The 16,778-nt window shown below is 36.1% G+C and overlaps 1 protein-coding gene across 4 annotated transcripts in view; it reads left to right on the top strand.

Annotated features, from left to right (window-relative positions):
• The window catches only part of WDR49 (WD repeat domain 49), a 177,285-nt gene that overhangs the window by 119,653 nt on the left and 40,854 nt on the right, over nt 1-16,778 (top strand). For 3 of the 4 annotated variants that reach the window (XM_024244755.3, XM_054552952.2, XM_054552953.2), the window contains 5 exons: nt 3,086-3,216; nt 7,190-7,288; nt 8,888-9,052; nt 10,928-11,115; nt 12,140-12,337. In XM_024244755.3, coding sequence (XP_024100523.2) covers nt 3,086-3,216; nt 7,190-7,288; nt 8,888-9,052; nt 10,928-11,115; nt 12,140-12,337 — 781 coding nt within the window. The remainder of the gene's footprint in view (nt 1-3,085; nt 3,217-7,189; nt 7,289-8,887; nt 9,053-10,927; nt 11,116-12,139; nt 12,338-16,778) is intronic. The other variant, XM_054552951.2, reaches the window with a different exon arrangement.

Here is a 16,778-nt window from a genome sequence, read left to right as displayed (position 1 = left end):
GTTTGTTGGCCTCCAGCCAGGAGGTGGCGCTTTTGAGAAAGCACCAGTTTTTCGCCTGTCTCATGGAATTTGCAGCAGCCTGTTGCTCCATTCAAAGGATCTGATTATTTAAAACATAGAATAATTCACACATTGATTTGGCAAATATTTATTAAATGCCTATCATGGGGTAGGTATTATTCTAGACACTGCTGTTGTAGAAGAAAAAAAACAAAGTCTTTGCTCTTCTAGAACTTACTTTATAATAGGAGAGATAGAACATAAACAAGTAAATATAGATCACAGTGTCATACAGTAGTAAGTGTTATAAAAGATGAAATAGAGTGAGAGATGAGAGACTCAGAGAGTCTGCAGATAGGGTGGTCAGGGAAGGCTTGCCTGAGGAGGTGACATTTAAGCAGATAATTTTTTTCTTCATTTATGTGACAGGTATTTATTGAACACTCAATATGTATAGGTCACTATGCTTGCTACTGTAAGGTTACAGATTAAGACAAGATGCATGGTTTCGGAATTTATAATTTAGCCAAGGAGCTGAAACTATATAACATTAAATGTTACAAGTTAAATGTGAATGATGTTAAGAGGTCAGAAGAGGAACTATTTCTTTTAATCCTAGTTATTAAGGAATTCTACCAGAATAAGATGGGCCTTAGAGAGTTGGTGTGTGGATAGGTAGATGTGGGTCTGTGTGTAAAAAGAAATTCATAGAGGCGTGAAAAAGTATACCATGAATGAAAACAAAACAGAGAAAGGTAAGAGGTACCTAGAGAAGACTAAGAATATTGTTTGGGTTGGACAAGAAGGTGTGCTTCAGAAACTTAGCTCCAAACAATTCAAAACAGTTACTGCAAGCAAAAAATAAATTTAAAACTTTGAATTCTTTTTTTTGAAATTCAGGCAAACTTTGCATTCTCTTGCATTAATTCATCTATCTTTATTTTAATAGAAAATTATTCTTCCTCAAACTTTTTGAGTAAAATTAACACTTAAGAAGGTGTACCATATTCACTCTATGGCTTCCAGTGCCTCTGTCAAATACTTAATTGGAGATTCACATATAACTGAAAAGCAAGGATAGAAGAATAGAGGCAAATAATTCTGAAAACATAGATTAGATCTATGTATTATTGAGTCTGAAATAACAGAGCTCCACATTTGAGTTTTATCATGTAGGAAACGAAAAAACTAGCAAATGCTTTCTAATGGGGCATTAGCCTTATCTTTTATCATGTTGTTTTCTCCATCCAGAGTATTTTCATCTTGCAAATCCTACTCATATTTTATGGTCCAGTTCAAATATCAGTGTTCAACTCAGCCTTCTTTGATTTCTGTGCTGGCCTTTCATGGCAGTTGATCAGTACTGCCTTACCACTTGCCACATTTTACCTTGAATTTTAGTCATTTTATGCCAACAGCTCTGTACCCCGCATCACTATGAACAAAGTGACTTCCACATGGCAAATAAGAAATTCTTATAGAATAAATGAAAATGCCCCAGAGTAGAATAATTAATCTAGTAGCGAGATGAAGAATGTGCCAGAGATGGGTAGACTAGAAGCAGTAAAATTGGTCAGTAGGCTGTTACAATAATTCAACCATGAGGTAGTTAGCACAGAACTAGGAAGCTGTCATTGACTGTTTGAAGTAAAATAGTAAGAAATGAATATGTAACATATTGCAGAGATATAATCTAAGTATTTGATTTGACTGGGGAAAAGAAAGACACCCAAAGAGGCTGGAATGTTGGTTTATTAACCATATTTGGGAATTGCAGACAGAGGGCTGGTATGGAGGGAAGATGTCAAATTTGGATTTTTGACATGTTGAGATCTTTTGCAGATGGAAACATTATACGGAACTGTCAACTGGCAAATGGAAACTATTTCTAGCTAACATTATGAATGAAGAGAATTTAAGAGCCATTTGTATAGCAGTGACATTGGAACTCATGGTGATATATGAGATCTCTAAGCCAGTTAGAGTGGATAGAGAGAAGGGGAGGAATGAAGATAAGGAATGTTCCATTGTGTATATATACCACATGTTAAAAAGGGTGAGAGAAAGAAGGGAATAGAAAATAAAGAGTGGGGAAAGAAAGATCGGGAGGCAGGAAGAGAAGCAGGACATATTGGAAACTCTGAGGCTGAAGAGTAACGCTGGTAGGACAACTAAGAGACCTTTAGAATGGTGAGAATAAAAGATTTCAGGAAGGTGAAGAGAGAGTGATGGTGAAAGACCCCATAACTTTGGTCGCAAATGCTCACTTGAGATCTAGATGGCTCTAGAAGGAACAAGAGGCTTAGTATAGGCTGATGGCCAGAGCTCGGATCATCAAGTGAAAACAGGGTGGTATTAATGCCCCAACAATGGAATCTTTACACTCCTCCCTTCCCCACCAGGCACAAGGCATTTCATTCTTTGCCCATCCTGTCCTGTCCTCAAATTTATCAGCAGTGCCCCAAGATACTGACCTCTCTAATACTGTTCTTTCTGTTCAAAATGTATCTGTCCTATGTCCCACTTCTTTGGGGTGGCATTTTCCAAGTATGTTCCACAAATTATAGTTCTTCAAGATGCTGTTGACTCCAAGAGAATGGATTCTGTGATCAGGTAAGTCTTGAAAATGCCACAAGGAGTGGTAAATGTCCTGAGAAAATTTGATGGAAAAAAAACCCTTATTGACTTTGAAGTACAAAACATTATTTGTTCATAGGCCTGCCCCTGTTTTAATTGTTATTGCTATAAAACTCAGTGATTTCATAATACCCATGTGGGGAAACTTTGCTTTAGGGTCGTGGTGATGGATAATTAATCTGATAAATTGTTACATGGTTTGTTATTAACGATTATGAAAGGATAATTAACCTTCTATTGTCAAAAATTTATAATTTACCAGATAATTTAATGAGGTAATAAAAATGTTTAGTGTGGGAAACTCAGTATTATGGATGTCAAGTGGGGATAAATTTTGGGCAGCATAGTCTTTTAGAAGTCTCAGATCACATCATTCAAGTGGATAGTGGCTACTCAATATCTACATCAATTTTAGATCCACAGCTAAATTCTATATCCTTTTTTCTAGGGCTATTACTGTGTTTCGACCCCAAAACTTCAATCAATTTTTCATCCAGCCTGAAGAATGGAAAGGAGGCATACAGCACCATGATGACATCTTGTGTGCTGCGTTTTTACCTCCACAAACTCTTGTTACGGGTAAATTGAACTTTCACTTGACAATCATTGGTGAAGTTTGGTTTGTTTTGGTTTGTTTTGGCTCATTCACCTTTAGAAAAGCTTTTTGTCAGTTGTTTTATATATATATGTATATGTATATGTATGTATATGTGTATATATATGTATATGTGTATATATATGCATATGTATATATATATAAATATATATGTATTTTGAGATGGGGTCTCACTCTGTTGCACAGGCTAGAGTGCAGTGGCCAGATCTCAGCTGATTGTAACCTCCGCCTGCCAGGCTCAAGTGATCCTCCCATCTCAGCCTCCTGAGTAGCTGGGACCACAGGCACGCCCCGCCATGCCTGGCCAATTTTTTGTATTTTTAGTAGAGATGGGTTTTTGCCATGTTGTCCAGGCTGACCTCAAACTCCTAAGCTCAAGCAATTCACCTGCATCAGCCTCCCAAAGTGCTGGGATTACAGGTGTGAGCCACTGTGCCCGGCCGTATATTTCTTTTTTAACTTATGATTGACACATAATATTAATAATTGTACATATTTGTGAGGCACAACATGATGTTTCAATACATGTATAAATTGTGCAATGATCAAATCATGGTAATTAGCATATTAATAGCCTTACACATATATCATATCTTAGTGATAAGAACATTAAAAAATCTTTTTTTCTAGCTATTTTGAAGTATACAATACATTATTGTTAACTCTAGTCATCCTACTATGCAATAGAACACCAAAACTCATTCCTCCCATCTAACTAGCTTTTTACCCATTGACCAATCTCTCACCCCTCCTGTCTCCCCTCCCCATCCTCTGGTATCCACTGTTCTACTCTGCTTTTATGAGAATAACTTTTTAGATTCCATAACTGAGTGATATCTTGTGATATTTGTCTTTATATGCCTGGCTTATCTCACCTAACATAATGTCCACCAGGTTAATTCATGTTGCTGCAAATGACAAGCTTTTATTCTTTTTATGGTTGAATACTATTCCATTGTGTATATATACCACATTTTCTTTATTCATTTATTCATTGATGGACATTTAAGTTGATTTTATATCTTGGCTTTTGTGAATAATGCTGCAAAAAACATAAGGGTGCAGATATCTCTTCCACATGCTGATTTCATTTCCTTACCCAGTAGTGGAATTTCTGGATCATATGGTAGTTCTATTTTCAATTCCTCCATATCATTTTCCATAAAGGCTATACTAATTTACATTCCCACCAGCCATATGTAAGTGTTCCCTCTGCCCCATATCTTCGCCAATACTTTTATCTTTTGATTTTTTGATAGGAGCCATTCTGACTGGAGTGAAGTGATGTCTCACTCACATAGGTTGTTTTGATTTGTATTTCCCTGATAATCAGTGATGTTGAACATTTTTTCATATGTCTGTTGGCCATTTGTGTGTCTTCTTTTGAGAAATGTTTATTCAGGTCTTTTGTCCATTTTTAAATCAGGTTTTCTTTGTTGCAGAGTTGTTGGACATTTTTTTATATGTCTGTTGGCCATTTTTATGTCTTCTTTTGAGAAATGTTTATTCAGGTCTTTTGTCCATTTTTAAATCAGGTTTTCTTTGTTGCAGAGTTGTTTGATTTTCTTATATATTTTGGATATTAGCCCCTTATACTATCAGATGTAAAGTTTGCAACTATCTTCTCCCATTTTGTAGGTTGTCTCTTTGCTTTGTTGATTGTTTCCTTTGAACATGAATAGATTTTTGAAGAAGCAGCACTTGCTCTTCTTAACCCTTATTTCTAGGGAAATATATTGGTAGTTCTGATCATCAGCTCCTATGCCTGGCTGTCTGATTTCCCATCACGGCTCTACCAATTGCCACAACTTGATAATGAGCAAGTTATTTAAACTCTAAATTATAATTTTGTCTGGCTGATAATAATATATCTATATTTTGGTTTATAGTTCAGATTATCTGTGCAAGGGTTTAACACAGTGCTCAGCACACAATAAGCACATCCATAAATATTAGCTTTTATTTGTATTGTCCATTTTCCAGGAAAAGCTTTAGGGCTGTCAGCTACGAATCACACATTGGTGGCACTTAGATGTTTCATAATGTGAACATATTAACTCTTTGGCATAATTTAGCCCAGATAATGTTGATAGAAGTCTATCCTCACAAAATGTCTACAAATCCAAGCTCTTAAAATGATTCATAGGCATGCTTTGATGCAGCATATTAAAGAGAATGAAAAATTGTTGTATCATTTCTGGCCAAAGAATGCAATTTATAGAGACAGATTGCACCATGAAATTTTCAAGTCCATATTTTGACAGCTGAATTTTTTTTTATAGAACCAAAAATGTCATCAATTAAGAGGAATGAAAACTTACAGCAAAAGATCCAGGGTATCTATGAATTGTTACAATATGAGGTTTACTGATCTATCTACATTTAAAGTTCCCCTGTTTTCAGGACTAACCAAATTACTTTCTACTAAGGCCAGCTCTATAGATAAATTAGCTTTACAGCCACTGGAAGGCCACCCCTGCAGGGAGGATCACATCCTGAAATGTGATGGCCACTGAAGTGTAAAACAGTGTGGTTGTTATTGTGAAAGTATTAGTAAATACCATTGTATTGGTGGGTAGACAATCTCTTCGCTCATTCTCCTCCCATCAATCCTATGTGGAAATATTTGGTCAGTCACTGCTAACAAAGCATAGGAGAAGATGGATATTTCTATGGACAGCTGAACTCCATCCCCCTGGTTCAATTTGTGAGCTTCACAGATTGTGCTTTCTTTTTTTTTTTTTTTGGATGGAGTGGAGTCTCGCTCTGTCACCCAGGCTGGAGTGCAATGGTGCAATCTTGGCTCACTGCAACCTCTGCCTCCAGAGTTCAAGTGATTCTGCTGCCTCAGCCTCCTGAGTAGCTGGGATTACAGGCACGTGCCACCACACCCAGCTAAGTTTTTTTTGTATCTTTTGTAGAGACGGGGTTTCACCATGTTGGCCAGGCTGGTCTCGAACTCCTGACCTCCTGATCCACCCACCTCGGCCTCCCAAAGAGATTGCTCTTTCTAGGACAATACAGAGTTTAGTGTGCATTTCTCTCTCCTCTCCCCAATCCCAAAAAAGTCACCATTTGTACATCCCACCCAAACTCTTCTGCTCTCCTTGCCATAGACACTCTGCTCAGTGGGTAGTTGTCCTCACCGAGCCACTGAGAACCATGGTCTGGGCAGTGCTGCTTTGTTCCTCCACAGGACATGGTTGCTCAGACTTCACCTCACTTTGGGCTTTTGGCTATTTGGGCTTTTCCCTGCTCTCTGTGAAGAGCAGTACTGAAGGACTTTCTGTAGGAAAAACTTTAGGATTGGAGAAGACAATATTCAATAAAGAATATAGGAGGCAAAGAATGAAGAGAAGACACACACACCCACCCACACACATACACACACAAGAAGGGATGTGGGAAACAGGAACATATGAGGACTTGATTTACTTGCCTTTATCCAATAATAAAAAGTAGGATGGTAATTAACATTTTTTTCCGGTGCTTACAATATGCTCAGTGCTATTGTAAATACTTTCATTCTCTACAATAACCCTATGAGAAAAATAAAATTATTAACTCTTTTTTATTGCAGCATCAAGTAGAGTTAAATAACATGCCCAAGATCACATAGTAAGTGGGAGAACCAAGACTCAAGCTCCAGTTTTTTATTTGCAAAGCATCTTTTCTGAATGCTTTATTACCATAAAATAAAAGAAAACAGCAGTAATTTTTACACACCCATGCTCAGGTTATACTGTGGGGATTGTAAGCTCTAAAGTTAAAACAAATACCAATTATTATTATTCATGTTTCTAAAAATATAGAGTGCCCACTATGTGCCATATTCTGTGTAAGGTATGTTGCTAATAACTTCTTCTGATTTGCTATTGCTCATATTTTCTATCTTAACCTCTTGGCAATTTATATTCTCCATCCTGTCTTGTGTAGGGAGTTATGATGGAGAAATTGTTCTATGGAACAATAGCACAGAGAATGCTCACCATGTTCTTCACCCTGATTACCAGAGGTTGCTAAAGGCAAAATTAAGTAAGTGTGAGTTTGAAACTAAAATAACATAGCTAGTCAAATCACAGTAGGCCTGGTTGTTCATGCATGTGCCTGATGTGACTTACTCCTAAATTATAGATGATTGGCTATAAGCATGAAGGATTAAGGATATCATTGTCTTGCCAAAGTAGCTAAAGAGAACCTCGAGATTTACTTGGCTTAGCAAATTCTCCATGGCATGCCATTTCTTCTCTTTATGCTACATCGGCATTTCTGAACTACTGACAGCAGGGAGAAAGACTCTCATTTTTATTTAGTTTATTTTTTTTTTCAATAAACCTTGCCAAATTACCGAAGAGTGAACGTTAGGTACCCTTTGGTAAAAAAATGGAAATTCATGTTCACTCGATAGGCTGTTCAGAGTCAATCTAGAGCTTGTAATAAATATTATGCCACCTGGAAATCTTAAATTATTCCTTGCTTTAGAAGCCCATGAGGAACATTAGATGGGAGTATATTGTATTTTATGGGAGTTTAGCAGAGCACATGAATATTTTATACTTAAATAAAATGTCTTGACAATTGCCTTTCACATTTTATTTCAGTTTCCTTAGATACTAAAGGTTTTTCTTTAGACTAATATATTTTGATAATGAAAATGTCATTCCTCATGGCCCAGTGAGGTTCTGTTGTCTCAACTGAATAAACTCATAGAGGCTGAATTGAACTTTAGGAATGGACTGGTCATCAGATGCAGTTTTCTTTTTGGGTGAAAAGCTGAGAAGGTATTTTATTAAGAGTAGGAAAACAAACAAGAGATTTAGGGGATACTTGGTTGCAAACACAAAGCTCTGACCTGCTTTATGTACTAAGAGCTAATCATTTTAGGATTCATTTGAACTTGCCATGAGGAGGTTGGAATTCTGCCTCTTCCTCTACACTGGGCTTTAGAATACACAGAGAGATAATTAAGGAGAAAAGTGAATAAATATCAAATTTCTAAAAGACATGAAAGGCATTGCAATAGATTTCTTATTTTGGAATTTTGAAAATACGTCTGTATAGATTTTTCATAACTATGGGCAGACTGTTCATAGATTCTGAGATGAATATCCCCAGTTTTTACTAGTGTGGCCTGGAGATGATGTCATTAGATAATTGAAGTATGCTTAGAAATGTTTTCTCCAGAGTAACTCACTAACAAATAGTATTGTTAAAAAGGCTCATTTAATTAAACATAAATAGTCATTAGAACTCATGTTTATTATAATATTTCCAAGATTAATTTTAATGATTAATAAGTTGAAAATGCCACAGTATTGGAATTATGTTTGTCCCGGGCATATTAGGATCCCTAAGATGTTAGCATTGACGCCAATATTAAGTTCTTACTTAATTCATATCAAGTGAAAACACAGCAAGTGTGTATGGAACATGAAAAACAAAAATAAAGTCAAACAATTCTTCAAGTTGGGGTTGAGAAATAGCAGAAGGCTTGATAGATGTTGACTGGAAGTCTATTGTGAGACTTGGAGTCACTGGAGATGGTGATAGACGTGGGCCTGCTATTTCATAGGCATTAGTTTGAAAAGCAGATATTTTTCTTCATTAATACACTTGGCTTTGTCTCCCTCACAGACACAAAACCTCAAAAACTTCACAGTGCTGGGAGAAGCCACTCCTCCCACCCCATGACAGACCATTCTACCATGGGAGTCCGCAACTTTGAGACTGACACTGAGGGCAAAAATGCTGTTACGAGGCTTTGCTTCCTTAAAGCAAGAAAAAACACTGCAGTGACAGGTAAAATATATATTTACATTTTACATGTAGTTGGAAAGGGAGCAATAAAGAAAATCCAATCTATTTCTACTAGATCTTGTAGAATTTGACTGCATGTAGCTAACCAGTCAGTAGTGTGTCAAGTGAGGTCACAGACCATGGCAAAGGAAGTTGGAATTCAGGAGGATGGGTTCAAGAGCAGGAGCCAGACTACATCCCACTACTAATTTATCCAGTGTAGTATATGTCAAGATCAGGATGGGAAAAATTCTGACAAATTATTGGATACGGGCAACAATCAGAATTGTTGTCCCAGACCTGGCATAAAGAGGTTTTAATATGGTAGGGGCACAGCAAGATGTATGCCAAAGTCAAAGCTTAAGTCCACCTATAGCAGAAGAGTTGAGTCTAAGACTGACTATATGAGCACCTAATCAAAATAGGCTGGAAGAGAATAATGAGGAGCATGGATGTTAAGAACAGTAACAGAATTTGAAAGAATTGCTAATTCCAGGACAAGAGCTGCCTGCTCTCTTCTCTGTTCTCATCTTTTTTTTTTTTAAGTATTGATTATATCTTCTCTAGAGATGTATACTAACATTGATGCTATTTTATGATTTACTGTAGTTATGTGATATTATGTAAGCGAAATAACCATTTGCTTAATTTTTTCCTTGTTGTCAGTGGCAATATTAGCATAGTGTTGATGCAGCCTGCATCTTTCCAAAATGAAAATCTGCCTTGGAGAATAATGTATATTTTTTTACCTTTCATCTAAAATAACAATTGTATCTTAAAGGTATATTTTTCTTAACATTAGAAACTAGACATATATGTATTATGTATTTGAAAAGGAGATGAACATATCTGAATTATGTTTATTGTTTCCCATATTTAATTTACAGATGAAAATCTGTATAATTTTCATATAAAATTTTTAATCATTAAGAATCAATAAAGGTATAGTTTAAAAACATTCTGGGATGTTTAGAATAAACTTTGAAACAATTAGATTCTAAAACTTTCTATTTTCTAGAACTTGCTTATACTCACAATATGAATTATTATCCTGAAATTACTCTCATTTCCTCAATACTAATTTTAATGTTATCAGTATTCCCAGATTGTTTTCACTGAAGCAGCTACATGTTATTATTTCTACCTTAAATAGATATGATTGTTTATTGGCAGTACATTTGTGAAGCAAACTGGAAGTCATCTACAGATCTATCAAATAATAGGAACCTTGCCACAAAAGAATAACTTAGGTAAAGTGCTTTAACAAAACATATAAAAATGGAAAATGAAAAGGTTAGTTCTAGGCTCATTCACCAAAAAGGGGTTTTATAAGGGTTTACAATGAATTATTGATGAAAATGTTTAAAGAAAGCTCATAAATAGAATTCTAAGCATGCTGCCAAATGGAGAAGTCAATAGCGATTCTGCTATCACTACATATTCCATCCAAATCTGTGCATGTGGACTTTTACTTCATTGTATATGTCCAATGGGTTATTAGGGAAGATTAATTTTATATAATGAGAATATTATCATAATGTTGGAATTAATATTTCATGTTTTATCTGAAGAAACAAATTAATTCTATCTAACTTTTAAATACCCCCAAAACATCAGAATAATGAATGAAGAAAAGGGAACTAAACGTAATGGAACACTTCAATATCTTATCTCATTTAATACTCAACACAAACCAGTGAGGTTATCATAGCGTTACCTCCATTTTATATTGGAGAAAATTAAAGTGGTGCTGGGAATTGATCTCAGGGCTACTCACCTCTCCAACGTCGCATGCTTTCCACAGGGAAAGCCGCTGAAGAAGTTATTTCTGGCATTTGTTGTTCAGTTTTCTAGTTAGATTTTTCCCTTACATGTTAGGAGGAGCTAACCTGGTATCATGTGGAGGATCTGGTTATGTCAGATTTTGGGATATATATAAGAAGCAACTTCTGGCTGAATTTTTGGCTCATAGTGGAGTTGGATCGATTATTATGTCTACTGATAAGATGAATCGATACCTTACCACAGGAGATCTTGATGGATGGTTGAAAATCTGGAATATAGAGGTAAATTGAAAAACATTATCACATTACCTTTAAGATTTTTGGTGACCCTTTGTTGCAGGTAACTATGATTCAAGCCTTGTCTGTCTCCTAAACAAAGGAAAAAATGTGTAGTCTAAGTGTTTTAAATAAAACCTTTACAAGTTTCATGCAGAGACTTCTTTTAAACAATTAATGAGGAAAATCATGTTTTTCTCAATATTGACAACCTTCTGTTAAGTAAGTCATCGATTTTAGAACTGCAATATTGTTAGTAAGGCACTGCAGCATTATTTGAATGTAAATAATTAGGATATACCTTATTTTTAATTAATTAATTTATTAATTAATTAATTTATTTATTTTGAGACAGGATCTCCCTCTGTCACCTAGACTGGAGGGCAGTGGCATGATTATAGCTCTCTACAACTTCAAACTCCTGGCTCAAGCCATCCTCCCACCTCAGCCTCCTGAGTAGCTAGGACTACAGGCGTGTTCCACTATGCCCAGCTAATTATTTTATTTTATTTTATTTTATTTTACTTTTTGTAGAGACAGGGTCTCACTATGTTGCCTGGGGTGAGGCTACACCTTATCTGCAATGAAACTGTAGATGTAATTTAAATACTAGAGGACTATTCCTTCATCTAACATTATTGTTGTCCTGAGTTAGTTTGGGATTTTTTCTTTTTTATCACTGATTACCTGCTCAATTTTCTAATAATATTTAAAAGTTGTATATGTAACCACCTGTATGTGGTAAAGTTCATCTCTATCAAATAATTGGCTTTACTATTTATATTTTTCTTTCCTTCCTCCTTCCCCACTAGTTCCTTTTTTTTTATTTCCCAAGTCATCAGATAAGTTAGAAACGTTTTTTTAATGTAATTTCATTTTCTAGCCTATTTTATCATAAAGTTTTCTTTTGCATTTGGATCATAGGTTATTGTTCCCAAGTTTGAAAATCAGCCTTTTTTTAAAAGTGTTATGCCATTGTAATCATTTCATATTTGAATTTTTTAGAGTTCTGGTATTTCTTTTCATTCAGGAGTACTGTCTTAACTCCAGTAAGAACAAAATCACCAAGACCCCAACTCTGATAAGATCATTCCAACCTCATGAGGACCGAATAAGTTCTTTAGAGATGTGTGAGCCAGGTGGTCAGTTACTGATTATCTCCTCCTCTGCAGACTGCAGTATTTGTGTGACTGGTGTCTGCAATGCTCCTGTTTGGATCTTTGGTCAGGTAGAAATATTGCTTCTTTATTATTCTAGTATTTACTTGACATTTAGTATTAACTTGGGCTGATTTCTATTTGAATCTCATCAGCTGTTTAATGTTCATTAGTCATGAAAGAACTGACAACATTTCCGAAGTAGTAGTTCCAGGCAACTCTTGCTCTGTTTTCCATTAACCAAGACAGTTCCATCAAGCGGAAGACACCAGAGACATAGAAAGATGGGGGCTCCGTGCAGCTCAAAATATTCTAGGATTTCTGAGAAAAAATTCTCCTCTAGAATATATTCCTTCAATTTCAAAATTTGGTAAAAGTTCAACGTGGATAAAATGATCATGTTCCAAAAAAACAGGTGATTGTGACTGTTAACTAAGAATGTAATAATCAAACGTAGAAAATTTCAGAAAAAAAAAACAATCATCTTATTCATTATCTGGTTTACTGCTGCCAAATAATAATAGTTAACATTTGCTGAGTTTTTCTTGTGTACGTGGGGCACTGTTCTAAGATTTTTTTCAAGAATTAACTCATTTAATCTTCACAATTGCTCAACTCAGGAGGGAGCAGCTCTCACAATTCCCCTTTTACAGATGAGGAAACAGAGGCACAGAGAGTTTGAATAAATCGCCTGAGCTCACAGAAGCTAATCATGGTAGAGTTTTGCTTTTAACTCAAGTTGGGTCACTTCAGAGCTCACATTTTTAACCCTTTCTCAAGATCTGACTTGCTCCTGCCTATGAAATGAAATGGAAGTGGGGGCACGAAAGAAAGGAAATATTTAGTCTCATATTTTCTGTTATTTTTTTCCTTTTGCTTTCTTGGGAACTTTTCATGTTCCATTTGTGCTTTTGGGGACAAAATATGTTTTGTGCAATACTATTCAAACCTCGCATAAGTTTAAGGTGAAGCCTCAATATCTGTTTGGCCAGCTGATTTGGTTCTATTTAGGAGCCTCAGGTGCCAATCTTATGCCAGGAGAGTAGGCAATTCTTTTAGTGTTGGAAGATAAGGTTTGTTGTTGCTGTATTTGTAAAGTCAGTTTGATGAGGCCAACCTACGTGGAAAGAATTCTAAGCACCCCTTTAGGATGCAGAGGGTATTGGTAAATCATAAAATCATCTGGGAGGTGGGACCACATTGGCTAGACGACAGTCTCAATGTAACACTCAGGAGCTGTAGCAATCTCTTGTATTTTGTAAATAAGACAAGCACTAGACTTTTCTCAGTCAGGAAAAAAAGCGGCTAAGTGGGAACTCATATAGGCATGTGATGAGTGAGACAGGGTGGGACATGGCTGGCAGTCTGGACAGGAAAGAGGGTGGAAGCCTGCTTCAGGCCACTGAAGAAGCCAATGCATTGCTGACAGAGGCTGTGGCAAGATGAGGTGGAGGTTTGAACAACAGGTAAAGAAACGAAACCTCATCAAGTGGGTGACCTAAGAAGGTCCTTAGACATCCGGGGTCGAACCAAGAAATAACACCATTCTAGGTGTAGGTGCCATATAAAGTTCACCCACCAAACATAATCCGTAGCTATATTTTATTTTAATTCAGAAATGTGTGCTTGTAAAACTGCTAATTTTTGTGTTATTAATATTATTTGTTGTTTCTGTGAAGTCTTGCTTTTTTGAAAGACTTCAGACACAAAAAGCCCTCATGAGAATAATTTTATTTTTTCCCTTCTGTTCAAGACAGGAGAAGAGTCATCAGAGCTGGGTTAGTTTTACAAATTGAAGGCTAGCAAAGCTGGGGAAAACAGTTTTCTAGTTCCTTCTGCTTGCGCTACTTCTTTATTTTTATTTTTATTTTTTAAAGGATTGACTTTTTTCAAGCTGTCTTGACTATAGGTGCCATTAGTCCCAAGATGTAGAGCAAAGAGTGTGGGGAAGAAGAAACAGAACGGAGGGGAAAGGGAAAAGAAAAGAGGGAAAGGAAAGAGAGAGGAGAGAAGGGAAGTTTGGTTTTTTTGTTTAAAAAAAAACACAAAAATTAGAATCACTTTTATAACATAGCTATTGACCTTAGGCTGGTTTTCAGGTTAGATTTTTAAAAGTAAGTTGTATGGTATGTCTATTTCTAGACTTGGAGAAATAGGAGAGAAGAGGGTTTATTCATGAATGCATGTTTATCCCATGAAGCTGACAGGTGATTGTGGGATAAGAAGAAATTCAAATGATGCTTGAAATTCTTCAGTGCCCCACTTTGTGCACTAACTACTGTTGTGCTAGGCAGAGTTTATGTACTGGCAACTCTCCTCATCTTATTGATTTGATGTCCAGTGATTTTGATTGTGTCTCTTCATCCAGTGAATAATTAAAATTTGATTTAGTTGCTCACATTTAAACAATAATAGATTTCATGTAAAGATCCAAGTTTCTCATTTCTCTTAAAAAAAAGAGCAATCAGGCAAGAGAAAGAAATAAAGGATATTCAAAAAGGCAGAGAGGAAGTCAAGTTGTCTCTGTTTGCATACAACATGATTGTACATTTAGAAAACCCCATCGTCTCGCCCAAAAACTCCTTAAACTGATAAAGAACTTCAGCAAAGTCTCAGGATACAAAATTAATGTGCAAAAATCACAAGCATTCCGTCCACCAATAATAGACAAGCAGAGAGCCAAATCATGAGCGAATTCCCATTCACAATTGCTACAAAGAAAATAAAATACCTAGGAATACAACTTACAAGGTACCTGAAGGACCTCTTCAAGGAGAACTACAAATCGTTGCTCAAGGAAATCAGGGAGGACACAAACAAATGGAAAAACACTCCGTGCTCATGAACAGGAAGAATCAATATCATGAAAATGGCCATACTGCCAAAAGTAATTTATAGATTCAATGCTATTCCCATCAAGCTACCATTGGCTTTCTTTACAGAACTAGAAAAAACTACTTTAAATTTTATATGGAACCAAAAAAGAGCCCATGTTGCCAAGACAATCCTAAGCAAAAAGAACAAAGATGGAGACATCATGCTACCTGACATCAAACTATACTACAAGGCTACAGTAACCAAAACAGCATGGTACTGGTACCAAAACAGATAAAGAGACAAATGGAATAGAACAGAGGCCTCAGAAATAACACCACACACCTACAACCATCTGATCTTTGACAAACCTTACATAAACAAACAATGGGGAAATTATTCCCTATTTAATAAATGGTGCTAGGAAAACTGGCTAGCCATAAGCAGAATACAGAAACTGGACCCCTTTCTTACACCTTATACAAAAATTAACTCAAAATGGATTAAAGACTTAAATGTAAAACCTAAAACTATAAAAACCCTAGAAGAAAACCTAGGCAAAACCATACAGGACATAGGCATGGGCAAAGACATCATGACTAAAATACCAAAAGCAATTGAAACAAAAGCTGAAGTTGACAAATGCAATCTAATTAAACTAAAAAGCTTCTGCACAGCAAAAGAAAATATCATCAGGGTGAACAGGCAACCTACAGAATGGGAGAAAATTTTTGCAATCAATCAATCTATCTGACAAAGGTCTAATATCCAGAATCTATGAGGAACTTAAACAAATTTACAAGAAAGAACCAAACAACCCCATCAAAACGTGAGTGAAGGATATGAACAGACACTTCTCAAAAGAATGTATTTATGTGGCCAACAAACATTGAAAAAAAGCTCATCATCACTGGTCATTAGAGAAATGCATATCAAAACCATAATGAGATACCATCCCACATCAGTTAGAATGGCAATCATTAAAAAGTCTGGAAATAACAGATGCTGGCGAGGATGTGGAGAAATAGGAATGCTTTTACACTGTTTGTGGGAGTGCAAATTAGTTCAACCATTGTGGAAGACAGTGTGGCAACTCCTCAAGGATCTACAACCAGAAATACCATTTGATCCAGGAATCCCATTACTGAATATATACTCAATGGATTATAAATCATTCTACTATTAAATACACATGCACATGTATGTTTTTTGCAGCACTATTTACAATAGCAAAGACTTAGAACCAACCCAAATACCCATCAATGATAGATCGGAAAAAGAAAATGTGGCACATATAAACCATGGAATACTATGCAGCCATAAAACAGGATGAATTCTTGTCTTTGCAAGGACATGGATGAAGCTGGAAACCATCATCCTCAGCAAACTAACACAGGAACAGAAAACCGAACACCACATGTTCTCACTCATAAGTGAGAGTTGACAATTAGAACATATGGACACAGGGAGAGGAACATCATTCACCGGGGCCTGTCGGGGGGTGGGGGAAAGGGGAGGTAAAGCATTAGGATAAATACCTAATGCATGTGGAGCTTAAAACTTAGATGATGGGTTGATGGGTGCAGCAAACCACCATGGCACATGTATACCTATGTAACAAACCTGTATGTTCAGCACATGTATCCCAGAACTTAAAGTGGAAAAAAAAAAAAAAAAAGAACATATGTCATTCCTTAA

This window comes from Pongo abelii, chromosome 2, assembly GCF_028885655.2.
Source record: "Pongo abelii isolate AG06213 chromosome 2, NHGRI_mPonAbe1-v2.0_pri, whole genome shotgun sequence".
Classification (NCBI taxonomy): Eukaryota; Metazoa; Chordata; class Mammalia; order Primates; family Hominidae; genus Pongo; species Pongo abelii.
Note: the sequence above shows the minus strand (reverse complement) of the source record. Positions and strands in the feature narration are given on the sequence as shown.